At 50.5% G+C, this 18,735-nt stretch overlaps 1 protein-coding gene across 1 annotated transcript in view; it reads left to right on the top strand.

Moving 5' to 3' along the window:
- LOC127026537 (acid-sensing ion channel 2) overlaps positions 1 to 18,735 on the top strand; it is a 513,577-nt gene that overhangs the window by 481,550 nt on the left and 13,292 nt on the right. The window contains exon 3 of the mRNA XM_050911842.1: positions 9,981 to 10,108. Coding sequence (XP_050767799.1) covers positions 9,981 to 10,108 — 128 coding nt within the window. The remainder of the gene's footprint in view (positions 1 to 9,980; positions 10,109 to 18,735) is intronic.

Raw genomic sequence — 18,735 nt, 5'->3', positions numbered from 1 at the left:
TTGGGATGGTGACCCACCATCTTGGGGTGGTGACCCACCCCGATCTTCTTCTGTCCCACTTTGGGACTATCGTGCCTTCCCATGGGACCCACGTTCCCGGAGAGGTGTCAGGATGCAGAGGGGCTTCCTGGGGGCCAGCGATGCTCAGAGCTGGAAGATCTCCCTGGCATCTCTTTGGACCTCCAGTTTGAGAAGCCACATCCTGCTGACTCCTCTACATGGAGATGACATCTCCCTTTCATCAGTGCCAAAGGCAGGCTGGACCCCAGGGCTCGGCCTCCAAGGTGTCCCAGTCCCCTCCATCCATCCAGCCAGCCGGCCGCCCCGAAAGGGGCAGCAGCAGAGCCAGGACCCAGCCTCGGCACTGGGAAATCTGCTTCCATCTGGCTCCGCTACCAGCCAAAATTAGCAGCAGCTCTTTCACTGTTTAATATTTCAAGATGTTCTGGGGGAAGCGGCGAGGCTCCTGGAGGGGAGGAGGGACGTGCGAGAACCACTTCTGCGCCTTTAAAACGTGTCCTTTCTTTTTTTTTTTCAATCATTTCTGTCCCTGTGGTGGCAGCAGCTTGCCGAAGAGAAAGCCAGCAGATGGGTGGCCCGGGGGGCCGGCACCCCCGGCTCTGGATGCAGGGATTATTTCTCCCCTCCGGAGGGAATATCTCTCCCTTCCTCACTCCATGTTTCTGGCAGCGGCTCCCAGGGACAGAGGAGATACCGCGGTGGCTCTGACCACCCCCCTGATTTTTTGGCTCTCCTCCCTCCCGCGGTTGCCCTTCCCTGCCACACGTGATTCCCATAGTATGCAGAGATGGGAAGGGAATTTATTTTCCTTCCCCACCAAGAAGCGATCGTACAAGCAGCAGGAGCAACCCTCCCTGCTCTGGCGTGACCCCGCCAGTAAAGCAGGTTACGAGACGCTTGTTTCCCTACTTTAATGATGAAAGCTTAAGCTTAATAGGAGAGAAGCAAGGAACTGAAATATTCATTTGCTGGCTCCTCGCCGTCCAGCAAAACCGCTTTAACAGCTCTGGGCTCAGCTTGCTGGAGACCTGCCGGTTTCTCCTGCCCTGTATATTATGTAAGAAGCTTTTTAATAATATACGTTGAGACATATGGCCCCTCAGATTTAGTATGCAAATGCAATATGCTTAACTAAAAATAGCGGATATGCTTAATGTAGTTTGTTATAACACCTTCTGTTATTTGGTGAGTAATGAATCGCGGCTGCGCTTTACAGAGAGCTTGGAATGGAGTGAGCAGGCAAAAACCTCCACTCCGGGCTTGCCTTTTGTAGCGAAGGAGCTTGATCATGTCCCGTCTCCTGCCTCTTCCAGCACCGTGACTGGATAATTAAGTAGATGATGATACCCAAATAAATGCTTAGTGGGGCATTAAGTAGTAAATTGCTGGTAGGAAAGCTTTGGGTCCCAACTAGGTGTAGTTATTGCCTTATATCCTGGAGCGTTAGCTTGTGTTTTGGGGTTTATATCCCATGTATATTATCCCAGTTTACACTGGGATAGGAATCGCACAGTGGTTAAATCCCAGCGGTGCCAGGTGAAAGCATCGGCTCTGTGCCCTCATCCCTTGGGATTAGACAGCAGAGGCTTCGCTGCTGCAGCCATGGGAAGAGAGAGAAGGATGCAAGGTCCATCTCCTGCCCTTCCCAAATCTCCCTTTCAGCCTCCCTCTCGCAGGCTCTGCAGGCAGAAGGTTCTCCTCTCCTCTTCTCTTCCCCTTCTCTTCCCCTTCTCTTCCCCTTCTCTTCCCCTTCTCTTGCCCGTCTCCTCTTGTGCAAATCCCTTCTTGCCGTTGTTCCTTGCCAAAGCAAAGAGAAACAACAAACGAGGTGTCATTTCGAGGTGACAGTTGGGTGACAGCAGTGCTCCCATTCCCTTCGCAGAGCAGTCGAGGCTGGGAAGCAGCCCTCTGCTCCTGTCGCAGCCCCGAGAGCCGGGCTGTCTGCACCTTTCAGATACAAGGAGGTGAGGTTTTTCAAAGTATTCTTTCATTAAAAAAAAAAGAAAAAGGGGAACACCCCCCCCCCCCCAAAATATGCTGACTGTATCCCAAGAGATAAAGAGGAAGAATTTATTTACTTCTGTAGCTAATACCACTACCTCGCTTGCCTTTAACACAAGCTGGTGGCCTTTCATGCTGGTAGTCTTTCAAGTGCGGGGCTTTTGGTTTTGTTTTCCCAGAATAAATCTTTAACCTCACACACAAAGTACCTGACGACTTGCTATAGTGGAGCTTGTCACGTGGTGCTTCTATGCTGCTCTTCATCTGCTCTCCATCACCATCTAAGCCTCCAGTAGCCTTGAGATTGTCACTGATGTGCTGGAGCCAGGTCTACCAGGGTTGTCCGGCTCCTGGGCAATGGTTGGGGGGTCTCAGATCACTTCCCACCTCCATGAGGGAGAAAGAGTTGGTCCACCAGGAAACGATCCTTTTCCCCCCGTTTCATCCCGACACTGATTATTCAAGAGGAGCAGGGGAACATGAAGTCCTTGTTGCAGGTTGTCGGCGGCGCTTTGAAGCAGCAAGTTTTGATTTCATAGCTACAGGGAAGGGTTTGTAGAGAAAGAAGCTGGTTACCTTTATCGGTTCCTTAGCTCTGAAAAGGGAACGCCTGAATTTCCCGTTGGGGCTTGGCTGTGCTTATCTGATCCTATCGTAGCTGCTTATGAAGATTAAGGAGTTGCCTTGGCTCAGTGGAGGGAAGTTGCAACACCGTGGACGTGACTCATCGTGCTGTAGACATCTCCCCGGGATGGGATGAATCACTCTGGAGCTGCCTGCCTTGCTCCTTCGGTGACAGGAGAAGCCTGAAAATAGATTTAAGTGTCCAGAGCTGGGCACAGGGCTTGCCTGGAGCTTGTATTGGTGCTGTCAGCAGCAACGAGACCTCCAGCAGCAGCAGGGACCCCGGGGGTGTCACTGCAGCATCCACGAGACCCTGGCATGGACCGCAAGTCCTCCAGGCAAGGTGATCGTGTTGGAGAGAAAATACAGCATTCCTTGGTGCACTGGAGGGCTTGCACAGGGGAATGGTGCTGGAAGTGTTGTCCTGCCTTTTGGGCTCCCACCAGAAAGGGGACAAGGTTGAGGGAGTTGTCCTTAAGAATGAAGGGCTGGGTGGTCTCGATCAGTCCTCTATACAGGACTATAACCTGTGGATTGTAGCACTTTCCATCCTATCATCTCCACCCTAAACGCCACGTCTCCACCTCCTTTCCAAGCAGTTAGTGAGGTTTTCCCCTCTTCTACAACAGGGGCTCTTCTCCAGCCTCTTTGGGGGCTCTCTTCTCCAGCATCAACTTATCCCCACTTCCTCGGGCCAGCTCCGGTCCTGCCACATTCTCGGGAGCATCTGGACCCCTCCAAAGCTTGGCCAGACAGATGAGACCACGACAGACTCCCCACTCCCCTGGCCACCCCTCACACGGTGGCTTCTGTACATTTGATTTGTCCCTCTTAAAATATAGGTGAGCAGCCAGGCTGGGTTCACGCATGCTCTGCACAGCCCCGCTGGGACTCTCGCTCCTGCCGCATCCGAGTGGGATGCATGATATTTTTCGTGGCAGCTGCCAGAGCCGGTGGTAGACATCTCATTTTCATCCGTGGGGGAAATTCATAGTCCCTGTTTGCTCCCAAAGCAGCAGCCAAAGCACAGCCCACAATAGCAAAATACACGGGACAAATTTCGAGCAACTGGTTTTTAGTGGGGAAACTCGCGTCTACTCGGTCGCCTGTCAAACGGAGGCTATCAAGCCTCCCCGAACCCTGTTGCGAACACTCTTATTTCAGCTTCACTTAATCCTGTTACCAAGCAACTTTAAGTGAAGCAAAACACGATGCTTCCACAGAAATGAGAGCACACGCAGGGGAGCGAAACTGGTTTCGCTGGCGTTAAACTGGTTTCTTTATAATGCCACATTTTTTCGTGGTAGGCTTGTGGGTCCTGCTTTCTTATAGTTACGTTTCCATGGCGATTTGGGGGGGTTTTTTAATCTATAAATTTTTGTCTAGGAAAAATGTGGATATTAGGCATTTGTTTAAGATTTCTGCACAGATATAGTCTGGTTGAAGCAGCAGTTGACTTCCCCAAGTCTAAGACCACAAGGCACGGCCTCTGGGTCGCTGTGGGTCCTGGCTGACTCACTGGTGTGATGAGCCCAACATGCTCGGGAGGTGCTGAGCTGCGGGCACAGACCCCGGCGGGTAATCTGAGGACACGCACCCAGGTCCCACGTGCTGCTGAGCTGAATGGGAGGCATGCGGGAGGGATGCAGGAGGGATTTAGGGGGTCGCTGGGTCGGTGGGAATGGAGACATGGCCATGCTGTTTTGCACACCCAGAGCAACTCGGGGTGCTCGGCCCCGGTGCCGGGGATGCCAGCCTGCCCCGGGGGCCGATGTGGGAGGTGGAGGAACGCTTGCTCTGATACGCGTCGTTTCCATGGCGATGCTGAGCAAAGGGTGCCGTAAAAACTAGAGAGGAACCTCGACGTCTCACAGCATCTGCTGGGCACGTCTGTGCTGCCTCAGCAACCCCCCTGCTCCTGGAGAGCCTTCCTCCCCGAGGGAGACAAGAAACCATGGTCTCAACATATCCTTCACGGATGCAATGCAGCCGGCACAGGGATGAACATCTGTGCTTCCTTCCAGATGTTGCACTTGGTGCTGCCCGTACCCCTTGAGGACACTGTCCCCATCAGATAATCCCTGTCTTTGCACCTCAGTAATACACTGCGATGTTGAATTGCGCTTTGCAGAGCGTAGAAGAGGCACCGGTGACTCTTCCAGCCTAATGAGTTAAATAGCAACATTGCTCCCATTTTACAGATGGGGAAACTGAGGCAAAGGATAACAAGAGTCTGGGGAGAAGCCAAACCTCCCAGGTCTGTGCTTACTTCAGCACAGGAGAAGGCTTATTACCCAAAATAAACCTTCAGGCAACCTTTTAATACAGTCATAATGTGAACCAGCTGAGAAAACACCATCTACTTTTCTCAGATTGAGCCGTGTGGGATCTACTTTGGTTTTCTCCGAGCAGGATTATCTTCTGCAGAGCTGCCGGTGCTGCCGGTAGAGCTGGCAGGTGACGGCTCCAGCTAGAAACGACCCGTGACTGAGGCTGTATCCTCAATTCCCAATAAATTAGTGCCGAGCACAGCTTCAGATGTTAATTGCCAGAGAGAAGTGGATCAGTTTGGACATAATAAGGCAGGGGGAGAAGGGTAGCTCCGTGCCTTTGGCAGCATTTCTGATTTTAATTGCAGCTTCTTGCATATTCACAGGGATGAACTTTGTAGCCTGCACCCAAGCGTAGTCAGCTGGAGCTTTATTAAGATTTTTTGAGCGATGCTCTAAGCAGAAAGCCCCGACAAAGTCATGGAAAGCCAACGCCAGATACAGAAAGCTGTGCAATCTGCAACATATAATACTCTGCAGCCAGCTTGAAGCACATGCTGAATTAATCCCCAATTTAATTAATGCTACTCTAATCCTTCAGTGAAAAGAGCAGCTCAGGATTTGTTTGGAAACACTGTGCTGTGTACAGTAATGTGTATTAATGTATTTAAAAATGCAATCATCGAGGAGTTTTTGCTCTATTCCCAACCTGGGGTGCACTAAGAAATAAATTTGCAGGCACTGTCCTCTGAAAAGTGGGATTGGAGATTGAATGAAGGTCTGTGGTTGGGCTTCCCAACATCACAAAACTAGTTTAAAAACCGTAAGGTACGAACCAAGCCCCAAGTCACTGGAATTTATTTTTAAAGTTTTTCTGGCATCTGAGCCAATCAAACGGTTTTCAGGGTTGTTTTTTGCCCCGTTGATGGGGGATTACAAGAAACAGGCTTAATGAAATAGCAGCGGCAGCCTGGACCGGCGCTCAGCCCCATGCCTCCAGGAGGTACCGCTAGAAGAAGCCATTCAAAATGATGCTAAAACTGCAAAAACTGGCAAACCCACGGCCGGGACGTGTCTCTGTGGATGTTCACACCGCTGGTTGCACTTCTCCAGTCTCAGGGTGACAGACAGGGTTTGCCGCAGAGCCTTTTTGGGTTTGCTCTGCCCAGGGACATTCATTTTAGCAAGCTAAATGCACCCCAAACCAGACAGTATTGTGCTTCTGGGTCCTGTGAGACCTTCCTTTTCTTTACCCTTGCAGCAAATATTTAAGCCACACTAATGCTTCTCAGCCCCAGCACGGAGCTTGGAAACGTTTAAGATGCAGCTACTGAGGACTGGTGCAGGCATATTCCATCAAAGGATTTTGTAGCTGGGCTTTTAATTTTTCTCTCTTAGTGGAAAACAGCTATTTTGTAGAAAATGAATTTTCAGAAGTGACAGTTTTTCAAAGCCAATTTCATGTTTATAGTCTCATCCTTGCATGTGTTTCTTGCAGGAAAAACAATGAATGCTGCCTGGCTTTTGGCAGCTTTTCTAAAAAAATGCTGTTTATTTTGCTCTTCGTGTTATTATCAATGATGAAAATTAATAACTGTGTGTTTTAAAACCAAAGTTTCTTCTGTGGCGTAAAAAATGCCTTCCCCTCCCCGTCTGTGATTACAGCTGGCTACATGCCAGGATTTTCTATTTAAAATTACAAACCCGGTTGCTTTTAAGTCTCTTATGGATACTTGCAGGCTATATCTTGTTTACTTGATATGGATGTATAGGGGTTTACCCGCAGATGGACCTGGGCACAGCACCCGGTTGTGGGAAATACGTGGAATTAAGTCAGAGCTGAACAGACCCGGGGCAGGTGCAGAAATGGGCAGAATAATTTTGGATGGAAAATGTTTCGGCAAAACAGTTCCCGTTGCCCAACAAGTTAGACTAAATAGAAGCTTTCTCCTCCAACTTGTCAGGTAATTACTGAAGGAAGCATATGGTATCTCCTCTGAAGTGTTGGAAGGGGATCAACACCAGGCAAAGCGACGGAGCCGGGTGGGATCGGTAGGAGTGGGCGTCACGTGGGAATAACAGGATCAGGATTGAAATTGGAGGAGTTGGTAGGTGCTCGGGAGAGCGTTTGAACCCATTGTGGTGTGTGTTCGCCCATGGGGCTTGGGCATCTGGGTGGTGAATCGGCTGCGGAGCCCAGGGCTGCTGCTGTGCTGTTGAGCAGCGATGAGGTCGGATGGGGACGCTCTGCATTGCCAGAGGTTTTGGGGAAAGCTGGCTTGACCCTCAGTGCCGGGGTGTTTTGGAGGGTCAGCACTGGGGAGGTGTTGGCAGGGAGGAGACCCTCAGATGGGACCCCATGGGTGGGCAGATGCAGGGCTTGAGCAGACAGCGAGAGAGCTTGGACATGTCAACATCCATCTGACATCTCTTGGAGCGAGGGGAGCCCAGTTATGGCTGAGCAAGGCAAAGGCAAGGCAGGTTTTTGTCACGGTGGGTCCCAGTAATGGGGTTGTGTTGGTTGCAATAGCCCCCATCACGGGAAGGTGGTGGGGAGTGATTCAGGTCGTGGTCATTGGGTCTTGAGCAGAAGCGGAGGCTAAGAGCAAGGATGGTCAATGCCAGTCTCGCTCTGGGAGGCTTCAGTGTAGGGAAAAGCCAAAATAAACTCATACTCTCTGTGCCAGTATCCCACCAACATGGGATTCAAGAGGAGATGCACTCAAGCTCCGCATCCACCGCGTGCCACCCCATGTTCCATGCCCTAAATCATGACATTATTTAGGTACCAAAAGCACTTTTGTCATAAGGAGGCAAAAATAAATAATTAGCTTGTGTGGAGCGTAGCAGAGCCAATGCACAGGCAGGCAGATTAGCGTGGGCACCAGAGGCATCTGTCGATGGGAGCGTGTGTTCAAGAGCGAGTCTTGCAGATCAATACATCTCTGACTGGTTAGAAGTCCAGCTCCAACTGATTGGAGCTGAGCCCTGACCAAGCGCGTGGAGAGCTTGCCACCATCCCAGAATTTCGCAGAGGTGTGCAAGGCCTGGGGAGGTAACTGTTTTAATAAATCCTGTTCATATTCAAATTGTTTTCCTGGCCTTAGATAGAAAAGCTGGGCTTTAAAAGGTTAAGTATGAATAGCCTGCTCCAGCTGCTGGGTCTGCAAAGGCTGCTGAGATCAAATGCTTGAGATGTGGAGGTGCTGCTGGTGGACACGTCGCTGCAGGCGCAGAGCATGAAGTTTGGCGTAGCCAACATGTAAAGCAGGCTCGCTGTCAGAGTGGGGCTTTTTAAATGCTGTTTGTTCCCAAAAGCTGAGCGAAATGTGTGCTTTGGTTTGTGGGGATGAAGGTGACAGCAGCGTATCTGGCCAGGGGTCTCCAGAGGTCTCTGGTCCAACCTTCTTGGACCAACACTTGATCGGTTTGGTCGTGACTTTGCCTAGCTGAGTGTTGAAGCCTCTGAGGACGGTTAGCTGTGAAGGAGGTAGATCTGAGCATTGTGGATGCTCATGTTTAGCCTGACAAATCCGTTCCCACCTGTGCAGTCTCTGGCTTCGTTTGCCTTGGGAGCTACTGGGTGAGCAGGGTCCAAGAAAGTCCTCTTGGGAGAGGGAGGCTGATCCCTTTGCTGCCCAGTTGAGGCAGCAGAGTTGCATCCTCCTAAGTGATGGGTTCCTGAGATCTGTAAACCTCATGTCATCCAGTATCACCTTATTCTACCTTTGTCCTTCTCCTCTGCCCATATCATCCCATGGTCTGGCGTCTTCTGCTGTTGTTTCCTGCTGCGTGACTTTGTGCAGCCCCTGGCGTAACAGCTCTGCGGCTGTGATTCCGCGGGGCTGGGTTTCTACCGGTGCTTCGGATTGAATACAGTGCTGTTAAAAATTGAAATGCATAATAAAATAGTAGAAAAATACCAAGGAACAGTAAGAAAATAAAGAGTGATTCATCTTTAAACAGAAGCTCTTTAGATGTGGAGGTGGCATTGCTGGCCACAGGCATGGATTCATATTAGCGGCTAGCTCAGTTTTTAGTCCAAATTATGCATAGTTAACAACTTCTTTTGCAAATCAATCCCCCACCCCTTAGTCCCATATGCTCCCTCTAGTTTGTTGGGATGTAAGACTGTAGCAGCAATACTAAAGAGAGAAAGGTTACACACCCCAGCTGCGTGAAGATGCCTCTGTGATAAGAGGAGCCCAAAGTGGTCATATATCACACTCGGGTCTGATTTGCATCCCATTAATTCTGCTTGAGAAGGTCTCTTTTGGGTTGGTTTTAGCTTCTAGTGGAAGAGGGGGACTGACCTCGAGTTACTTGGTATTCGGCATAGATTTGGGATGTGGAAACCTCACATCACCCAGAACATGGTGATGTGTCTGAGCCCATGCGCTGCAAATGCCTTTGTCCAGCTTGGAGCAACTTCAGCTGCCAAAAACATGAGCTCCTTTGGATTTAACACACTTTTTTTGTTATTTAATTACCTACATTATCTGCCAAGTGGCCTCAGGCTCTGTCAGAGATGGGGCAGCGGAGGCGGGGTGCACCCATGCTTTCAGCATTGGAGACCTTACGGGTAGTAGAAACATCTCTGTTTGGGGGAAGGAGTTGTTTATTTGTTTTAGTAATATGGGAATGCATTCTGTAACTAAATGTCAGCTAGAAAGTAGATGTCACCTCCTGTTTTCTCTAGCTTGGAAGTACAAACCAAGCTGGAGAAATCATGAATGTCTGTGTTACAGGGAGGGTGAGCCCTTGGGGTAGGCAGCAGTGTAAGGACCAGGAGCCTGGAGATGCTCTTGGTCCCAGTGGGCAGCAGTGATGATTTGGGCTGAGTCCCGGGTGTGCTCTGCTCACGGCAAACGCTGCTGCTGGGTTTCCTTCCTCAATGCCCAGAAGTCTGATCATCCAGGTGGAGCACTCCCAACTGCTTATCTCCTGCTTTTGAGCAGCACAGATTTACCAGATATAATTTTCCATGGAGGGGCAAACGTGTCCATGCAGGTGGACACCATCCCACCCACCACAGCCCGCTAACCTCCTCCCTTCTTCTTCCAGAGGAGACAACGTTCGAGGCTGGAGTCAAAGTCCAGATCCACAGCCAGTCCGAGCCACCCTTTGTCCAGGAGCTGGGGTTTGGGGTGGCCCCTGGATTCCAGACCTTTGTGGCCACCCAAGAGCAAAGGGTAAGTCCGTCCTAAATTTCATTTACACACCAAGATCCCTCCAGTTGGTCCGTATGAGATGTTGCTTCTCCGGACCGATGCCCCTTGAGAGGCGTCTTCATCATTAACAGCTATTTTTATGCCTTGCTTCAAATTGGTTGGGATGAGGGCAGCTTTTTCAGCATTGCTTCTCATGGATTGCCCACAATCCTTGTAATTTTGGCCACAGAAGGGACTTCATCCCTGGTAATTCCCCTGCCTTGCTCTTTCATGGGTATGGTTCAGCTGTGGCAGTCGCTCAATGTGTTGGGTATCTTCCAACCCGCCGAGAAAGGATGCTTTTTGCCAAAAGGCTCTCACACTCCAAGGATACAAAAAGAGACAGAAGGAGAGTGTTTCATTATGTAGATCAGCATGAGTCCTTTCAGGTAACACAGAGATAGTCACGTTATTTATTATAAACTGTGGTGGGATGCTCGTGGCTCGGCATGCATTGCCCTCCCTGAGTCCCGACGGTGGCACATCATCACGGTGCGGATGGATGCGATGTGACGTAGCGTCATCAGACCCAAATCCTGATTAGGCATATGGGAAGGCGGCCAGCGGAATAATTTTTCCCCCAACTTGGCCCTGGTGCTTCCATTCCTAGCCCTCCTGCCTCATTGCCTCTCTCATTTTCCTCCCTGCTCTTGCATCCACCCTCAAATGAGACATAAATCAAGTGGAGGAAAGCGAACACGAGCTGTTGGAGAGTTTGCACTGATTAAACCTCCGTGGAGATCAGAGCCGCAGTCGTTACACTTCAGCTCAGAGCAACGCGAGGAATTTACCACCAAATATATCGTTAAGGCATCTCTCCATGGCCACCGGGTATCAAAATACACCTGAAGATGCTGCATTTCAGCGAGCCTGGATGCAGATCTTCTCTCCTTCATTACGGCACGCTTGTGTGTAATCATCCAGGAGATAACGAACGGTGTGAGTTCCCGGTGGGCGAGCGCCAGGTGGAAACTTCTCAATTAAAGCAGAGAAATATTTCGCTGTTGTCAGTTCATATCTTGTGGGAAGTCCGGTGGGCTGGAGAAAATGAGCAGCTTTATTTGCACGCAGGGCTCTCGTTTGGAGTGTAACACCTTAGTAACAGCGAAGGCAAAGGGCTCTTCGGGAGCTGAGGCAGCAGCTGCTGAAGTCCAAAGCAGAAACAGGCTTGGAAACCCATCATGGGCATTTTTCATGCCTGTTCCCTTGACACAAGCCCTTCCATGCATCTCCAACATCCTCACCTCGCTCCGCAGCTGCTTTCTGCCGTCCCAGGGGACCCAGCAGCATTCGGCATTGCTTACATGGGGCATGCTGCGAGATAAAGAAGCTGGAAGGATGGAAAACTGATTAATTACTGTTGGCAGTAATTAGTGGACATGGAATGCCTTACCCATCCTCTCTCCTGGGGGCATCTCCTGAAGCAGTCTAGGGGTCTCCACACAGCGAGGCGGCGGCGCTGGGGTCAGCCCCGTGCCCGTAGCTGCCACTGGCAGATGCAGCGCAGAGCAGTGGGGTCTGGATACGGCCCCGGGGATAAGGCTAGCGGCTGGTTATCCCCCACAACGGCTGCATACGGGAGCCCTTCCCATGCCAGCGCCTGGCAGGCGGCTGGCAGATGCTGGGTTACCCCAGGGAGGACAAGTGACTTGCCAAAGGTCATGGAGGAAGTCAGTGTCGGAGCAGAGGGTCCCATGCCAGGCTAGATAGAAGGAAGAAATTTTTTACGATGAGGGTGGTGAAACACTGGCACAGGTTGCCCGGAGAGGTGGTAGATACCCCATCCCTGGAATCGTTCAAGGTAGGGTTGGACGGGGCTCTGAGCAACCTGATCTAGTTGAAGATGTCCCTGCTCATTGCAGGGGGGTTGGACTAGATGACCTTTAAAGGTCCCTTCCAACCCAAACTATTCTATGATTCTGTGATTCTATGTTGGAGCAGAGGGTCTTGTGCTGGGGTCTTGCATTTCCATCCCCAGCATGCGTATACCTTCAAGCGGAGCCCTCTCCTCTTTTCTCAGCAGCAAAGAGCAGGATTTTTGTTTAGCAAATTGTCAGCTGTGAAAAATACCTGCGGCAGAATCAGCACCCCCTTAGTGAGACCACATTAGCTCCGGAGAAAAGCTAACTGTAGAGATGCCGAGGCTCGCGATCAAGAAGGGCATTGCCGGCCGATTACATGACACTTTGCATGCCCCGTTAGCAGGCAGGCAGGCAGGCAGCGCTGGGCAGGGTGTCGTGTTGTGCGGTACAGCTGCCTGATGCTGAAAGAGTTTGGCAACACCTCCTCAAATCAAACTCGCCTGGCAGCGCAAGCAGTAATTGGAAAGATTTGTCTTCCTTAAACATCCCGGCTTCAGCAAGATTTGGGAGCGTGGCTGGGAGCTGGAGCCTGCAGTGAGGATCTCAAGGACTTTGTTTTAAGATAGAAATAGCGTAAATGCTGGAGACTTTTAAGACAGCTGCTGTAAATCTTCCCCATCCCATTGCCAGCATTAACTATTTCATTATTTCCATTAAAAAATTAGATTTCCTATCAGGAAGACAGCCAGCTGAGAGAGAAGGAAGAAACCCATCCCTCCCCACATCCCTCCTTCCAGGCAGGGGAGATGTAGAAGATGACAGGAAAAACAGATGGGGGGGGACTCTCAGCTCGAGAGTCCCCTCTTCTGCAGGTTATGCCAGAGTTTGGGTGCTGGAAGAGGGAAGGGCACGTTTCTGCTTGGGGCCAGGGGTTCTGTAACTAGTTTAAAATTATACTGCGGGCTGCGACGCCTTTACCCAGGAGACCCGGAGGGCTCTTCAAGCTGCCTGCCTGGAGCAGCATTCAGCTCCCTGGGCGATGCTGCCTACCCTAATCCCTCCTCTCCATAAAGTCATTTTTTAACCTAATTACAACCATTACAGCATATACATGCTACTGCCTGCTCTAATTACCCCGCAGGGACCAGCCGGGCATCACCCACCTTCTCAAGCCCTGAATACACATCTTTTATTCAGACCCCTGATTTAGTCTTTTTTTTTTCCTACTAAATTTCTGCATCTGGGGCAGGCACGTGCTGCTCCTTCAATAAGTCAGAGCAAAAGGTGGCAAAGCCCATGAACATTACGCAGAGGACTGAGGCCAGCCAGTTATTGGGGTCCTAAACCATGTGTTTTACACCATGGAACATAAATGAAATGGTCCTCCAGCTGGAGAATAGAAATAAAGATAAAGAGAAGGTCATTTCATGTCTCCCAGCTCAGAGCAGCCTCTGTATTAGTTATAAGCACTTTTCCCAGCGATAAAAAGAATAGGTATGGAATTGGGCAGACTCACCTTGGTGCGAGGGTGGGAGCTGTGCATCGTCTTTGAGACGGGCTTTGGGGTGAAGGGGATTTATTCATGGCTGAGTTAGCGACTCGTGCCTTTATTTCTGTTAGTATTCCCCGTGGCCGTGCTCAAATCTATCCCTTCGTCCCCCCATCCCAGTCTGGAAATAAGAGTATTTACTGGGCTTTACTTACTGATCTCCTGCCTTTCCAGGTATGCAGCCGCTTAGCGCAAGCGGGGACTTGTGTCTTGGTGCCGGGGCAATAAATCCTGGATCTTTATACCAAGAGCTTTCCAAAAGCCCCTTGTCAAAAGCAAACTCTGGCTCTGTGATGGTGCGTGATCTCAGTAAATCTCCCTTTAAAATTAGCTGTCAGTCTAAAAAAAAGGAACAAAATCAGCTTTTCTTCTCCTTCTGCAGTGGCTGAGCCCTCTGATTCCTGCAGAGTGACACTTTTAAGATGCATTTACCAGTTTGGGAACTGCGTCATTAATGCAGTAATGATGTCATGCTGGTTTGCACGAGTAGCATCGTAAGAGGGACTTTGCATATGTATCAGTTGCATGTGCTGAGTCAGCAAAAGCAATCCTGCAAAGGCAATGCCAGCAGCAGGTTTCCTCCATAAAACTAGTTGTTGGGTTATATAGGCCAAGCTGTTTCTTTGCTGTGGACTCGTGGCCGAAGGGAGATGCTCTCTGTTTGAAATCCCAGACCAAAGCAATCCCCTGAAGTTTAAGGGGAGCTGGGACTGAGCTCCCTAAAGCGATTCAGGAGGTAGCGCAGCTAAAGGCAACGCACAATGGACGGTTGCAATTAAAACAAGAGTGTCTTGATGGAGGACGGTGGAAAACATCCTCTCTGGGTGACTTCCCGTACACCGCGGCAGTGGCTGTGCCTGAATGCAACGTGAAAGGAGCTAGAGTGGTTTACACGGATGTGCGAGACCATAGCTGCTGTTTTCTGGGGTTTTCACACCATTTTACATGGGGAGAGCCGGCCGCGGTCCCCATTGCACCTTGCAGCGAGAGATGCTCCGGCCGCGCAGGGGAGCGGTTTCCATGGCAATTGCTGAGTCTAATGAATAAGGTTTTTTTTCTCATGAATGGGCAAAGCCCTTAGCTGCACGGGAGCTGGCTCGGGGCACACCGTGCCATCACCCTCCAGACGGGTCCCAAGGGAGCGCAGAACCACCCCGAACTGGGCAGTGCCCTTCAGCTCTCGCTGCTCCTGGCTTTGGAGGGTTCCATCTCATTTTTTCCCTTTTCCTGGCTCTTTTGAGTGAGCCTGGTGCTATAACAAGCCTCTCTGGACCTTGTGTTGTGCGTTGCCCTGGGGAGGCTGCAATATCCCCCTGCACCGGACCATGGCACCAAAACATGGGAACACACTGGAAATTATATTTTGGAGGGCTGATCCCCTGGAGAAAGATAAATTCCTTCTGGATTTGGCTCCTTTTAATCCCCTTTTCCCAATTGGATTTTACAGCATCGTCACCGCATCTTGGCAGCATCACTCGAGCCTCTCCCATAACGGATGGGATCAGATAACGTTACTTCCCCAGCTCAGCTGCTCCCTGCTACGCCACCGGCACAGCGCGTTAGAGAAGATGAAAAGCGCACTAAAAATGGCAATTTCTGCCAACTTGGCAATAAAAATTTAAGAGGCTTCAATTAAGCAACAGGTTCGAAGATGGAGCAATATTGTTTAATAGGGCTCTAGTGTGCCTTGGAGACTCATCCCCTCATAATGCTTGCATGGGACAGAGAGCATCAGCTACCAACAACTGCAGTATCAAAAGTATAATTACAGAGGCAGGAAAATGGGACTCGGGGTCTGGCAGCGATCGCTCTGAAACCCATATTTCCAAACAGGGTGTAGGCAGTGGCATTTGAAAATTAGGAGTAATTAAATAGTATTTCCCATGTTTCCTAACCGTTGCTCAGAGTGTCTTCTCCTACCTATGGTCTTACACATCCTCCTGGAAAAACATTCACTCTCCAATTTCTTTCTGTTTCCCTCAATCCCATGCACTCTCCCAGTTGATTTCCTCCGGTATATCATCAGACTCGGAATTAATTCAACAACAAGAAGCAAAACTGGCAGGCAGTGGTGGCCAGCCGCATGGAAGACTTCATTGCACAGGAGCGGTTCAAAGCAGGAGATGTACGGAAACGATTGTACGGCTGTTTTTGTAGGGCAGCAGAGTGGTTTTGCGTGGAAAACAGCGTTAGGAGTGAATCAGCCTGTTTGTAAAAAGATAAAAAAGAAAATGGGTTTGGAGACAAGCGATGGAAATGAGTCAGGGCCAGGAACAGTGCGTCTGAACGGGGAGAGATTGGAAAGGGCTCGCTTAAGAAAGAGGTCAGTAAGAGAAAACATCAGGGATGTAGATGAAGTAATGGTCTGGGTGCTCCTGCTAACCCTCACCATACTATATGGATAAGAGGATTTTTTAAAAAAGAAGGAAAGCTCCTCACTGAGGACAGGAGAGCTTCCGAGGGTCCAACTCCCACCACGCAACCCCTGAATTGGGCACCTCTGTACGAGTTTGGCCAATGTAGTCCAACAAATACAGCCAATGGTGTCTAGCAGAACGAGGGGGAACACTTTTGTTGCCTATAGATATGCCAAGGAGGTGACCAGGAGGCAGAGGGCAAAGTTGATTGCAATTTAAGACCAAGTTTGCACATGAGCGAAGGGTACAGTTCATCTTGGGGGGAGCTAGAAGCGAGTTGTAGACGGTCAGTGCAGTAAATGCCGGGAGCTGCCGTCCAGTGGGTCCTGGGAGCAAACCCGGGATGAGGCTCAGAAGGGGCTGGCCCCGACTTTTTGGGGGGCCACAGGAGGTTTCAATGTTGCTATTCGATTTGCAAAATTATTTCCAAGGAAATGGGGACCCAGAGGAGCCTGGAGCTCCAAAATCATGTTTTTCTTCTGGTACCCACTCACCTCCAGCACCTGGGGACTCGTGGGCTGTATAACTTCCCCAGGCTCTGCTCAGAGGGACCTTCCAGGTGCTGGAAGGGTTAAGCTCTTGTCCTTAAAGACAACTTCTTTAGTGCTTGCGTGAAGGGAGCAAATGGGAAGGAACAGCCGTATTACACCCGGCATGGCAAAGGGAGACGGCAAATAGACAACTTCCAGCATCATTAACTGGGAGATGGTGCCAACGAGCTGTGTGTACGCCGAGCTTTTTAAACATTTTACAAGTGCTGAAGCTGCCTGGGATTGAAATTCTATTAAGTTGATGCTATTTGATGTCTCATTAAAGAACAGAGGTTTCTGGTTATTATTTCATTTGGAGCAAATGCGAACACATCCCATATAGACTTTGCAAGATTCAGGGAGAAGTTTACATCCCTCCTTGCTGATCGCTGCCTGAAGTTTGGTGGCATCAGGTGGAGACCCACACATAGAGGAGGCAGGAGAGGGGCTGAGCTGTAGCCCAGAGCTGAGTCGTTGCAGGATACATCCCCAAAGCCAGATTCATCGCAGAGCCCAGCTGCAAACTGGGCTGAAACTGCCCCAACCTCGTGCTGGAAACATCTCCACCGCGTTTCCACATCTCCCCTATTGCATAAAATTAAACCTGCAGAAAACCCAGAGATACCACTTAAAAGAAATTAAAAAAAAAAAAGACCTCTCCGGCTGCAGACAGATGTTGGCAGTTATCAGGAGGCTCGGTGCCAAGAGCAGCATGCGAAGGGCAGCAGCGCGGCCAGGAAAAAGGGCTGTGGGAGGGAGGAGGCTGTGCTGAACGGCCCCCGCCGCCGCGGCCCGCTTCCCCCCACGTTTGCCGAGAGCAGCCCTTCCTTTCCTTGCGTTTCAGGCAAGCAAGATCCATCCTGCTTTAAAGGAGACAAGTCAATTTGTTCCTTTTCCTTTCGGCGCCTGCCAGTTCATAACGGATTGTCGTAATCCCTAATAGCCGGGATCAAGAGAATTTAAAAAGCATTTCATTAATTAATTATTTATTGACAATTGCGAAAGCGTGAGGACGCGAGTTGGTCAACCTCAATTAGAGGCTGAAGCTGAATTTCTGTAAGCAGGGGATGGCGTGGTGCTGCGGAGGGGTATGTGCCCTTGGAAAGCTGCCACGACAGCGGAGCAAAATTAGAGCTCAGCGCTACTCTCCTGCAGGAACCGAGGGCAGAAGCTGTCCCTGCTGCCTTTACCCCTGCTTTTCCTTTTGCTTTTATGGTTTTTTTTTTTCCCTCCAGCTTCAAAGAAAAGTAGCTTGTCTTTGCTGGTAGCAGAGCAGGTTGGAGGGGAGCAGCTCAGCATCCCAGGGCAGCCTCCGCTGGTCCAGCGCCGGAGCCCTCCCACCAACCCCAAATTAGCATCGTCTGGAAGAAGGGAAAATGATTCTCTCAAGAGGAGGAGACCTCTGCGTGGCTGCGCGCCGCCCAGGAGGGGCTGCAGGGGAAAGGAATCAAATCCAATTAGCACCTCTCCCGTTTACGTTGTTTACATGGCTGCGGTCTGCGGGATTGCTCCGTCACGTGCGCTCCTGTTTGCTGGCTAGCGAGGCAGGCTTGGCTCCCCGGTGCGCTCTTCCAGGCAATGCAGCGGCTTCATTAGCATCGTGGGCAGGAAATTCAAATGTCAGATGTCTAAAATGAGCTGCTCGGGCAGCTCTCCGGGGCTGAGTGCTTTGGATGTAAAGGCTTTGCTTGAGGTTGCAGCCCCGAGAAAGCACACATTTTGGTGAGGAGGGGGTTAAGGAGGGATGCTTTTATGGATGGGTTCACCATTGCATTAACGCCAGGGCTTGGAGGGCATTGGGACTCCTGTACCAAAGCGGGAAGGGCAACAGGAGCAGGGATGGGGCTGGTCTGCGGGGGGAGAAGCCATGGGGGCTGGAGGGAAGAACCTCGGGATCCTGCTCCATTGCACTTCAGGGCAGGAAACCCTGGGGAAGAGTTTGGCCCCTTGGTTTGAGTCTTTCACTGCAACGTGCAATATTTGATGGGTAAAACCATACCCAGCTCTGGGGCTGGATAGTGTCTTCTTTGAAGGGTAACGGGGAGCATTTCAGAGGATGCAACACAGCGGTCCTGGCAGTCACCTTGTACCTGCGAGCGATGCTGCTGTGGCTCCAAACACAGACAGTAACAGAGCAGCTGCCTTCAGAGATAATTGGAAATAAAAGGTCAGGACAAGAGTTGACTACATCAGAGACTTGGTACATTCGTGCCCGCTCACCAAAACCACTTAGGAAAGGTGAAGGGAGCTTTCCTGGGACAGAATTACCTTTCGATGTTGAGGCAGGATCTGGGAAATGTGGCTCCCCTAT

The sequence above is a fragment of the Gymnogyps californianus genome, chromosome 28, assembly GCF_018139145.2.
Source record: "Gymnogyps californianus isolate 813 chromosome 28, ASM1813914v2, whole genome shotgun sequence".
NCBI classification, from domain to species: domain Eukaryota; kingdom Metazoa; phylum Chordata; class Aves; order Accipitriformes; family Cathartidae; genus Gymnogyps; species Gymnogyps californianus.
Note: the sequence above shows the minus strand (reverse complement) of the source record. Positions and strands in the feature narration are given on the sequence as shown.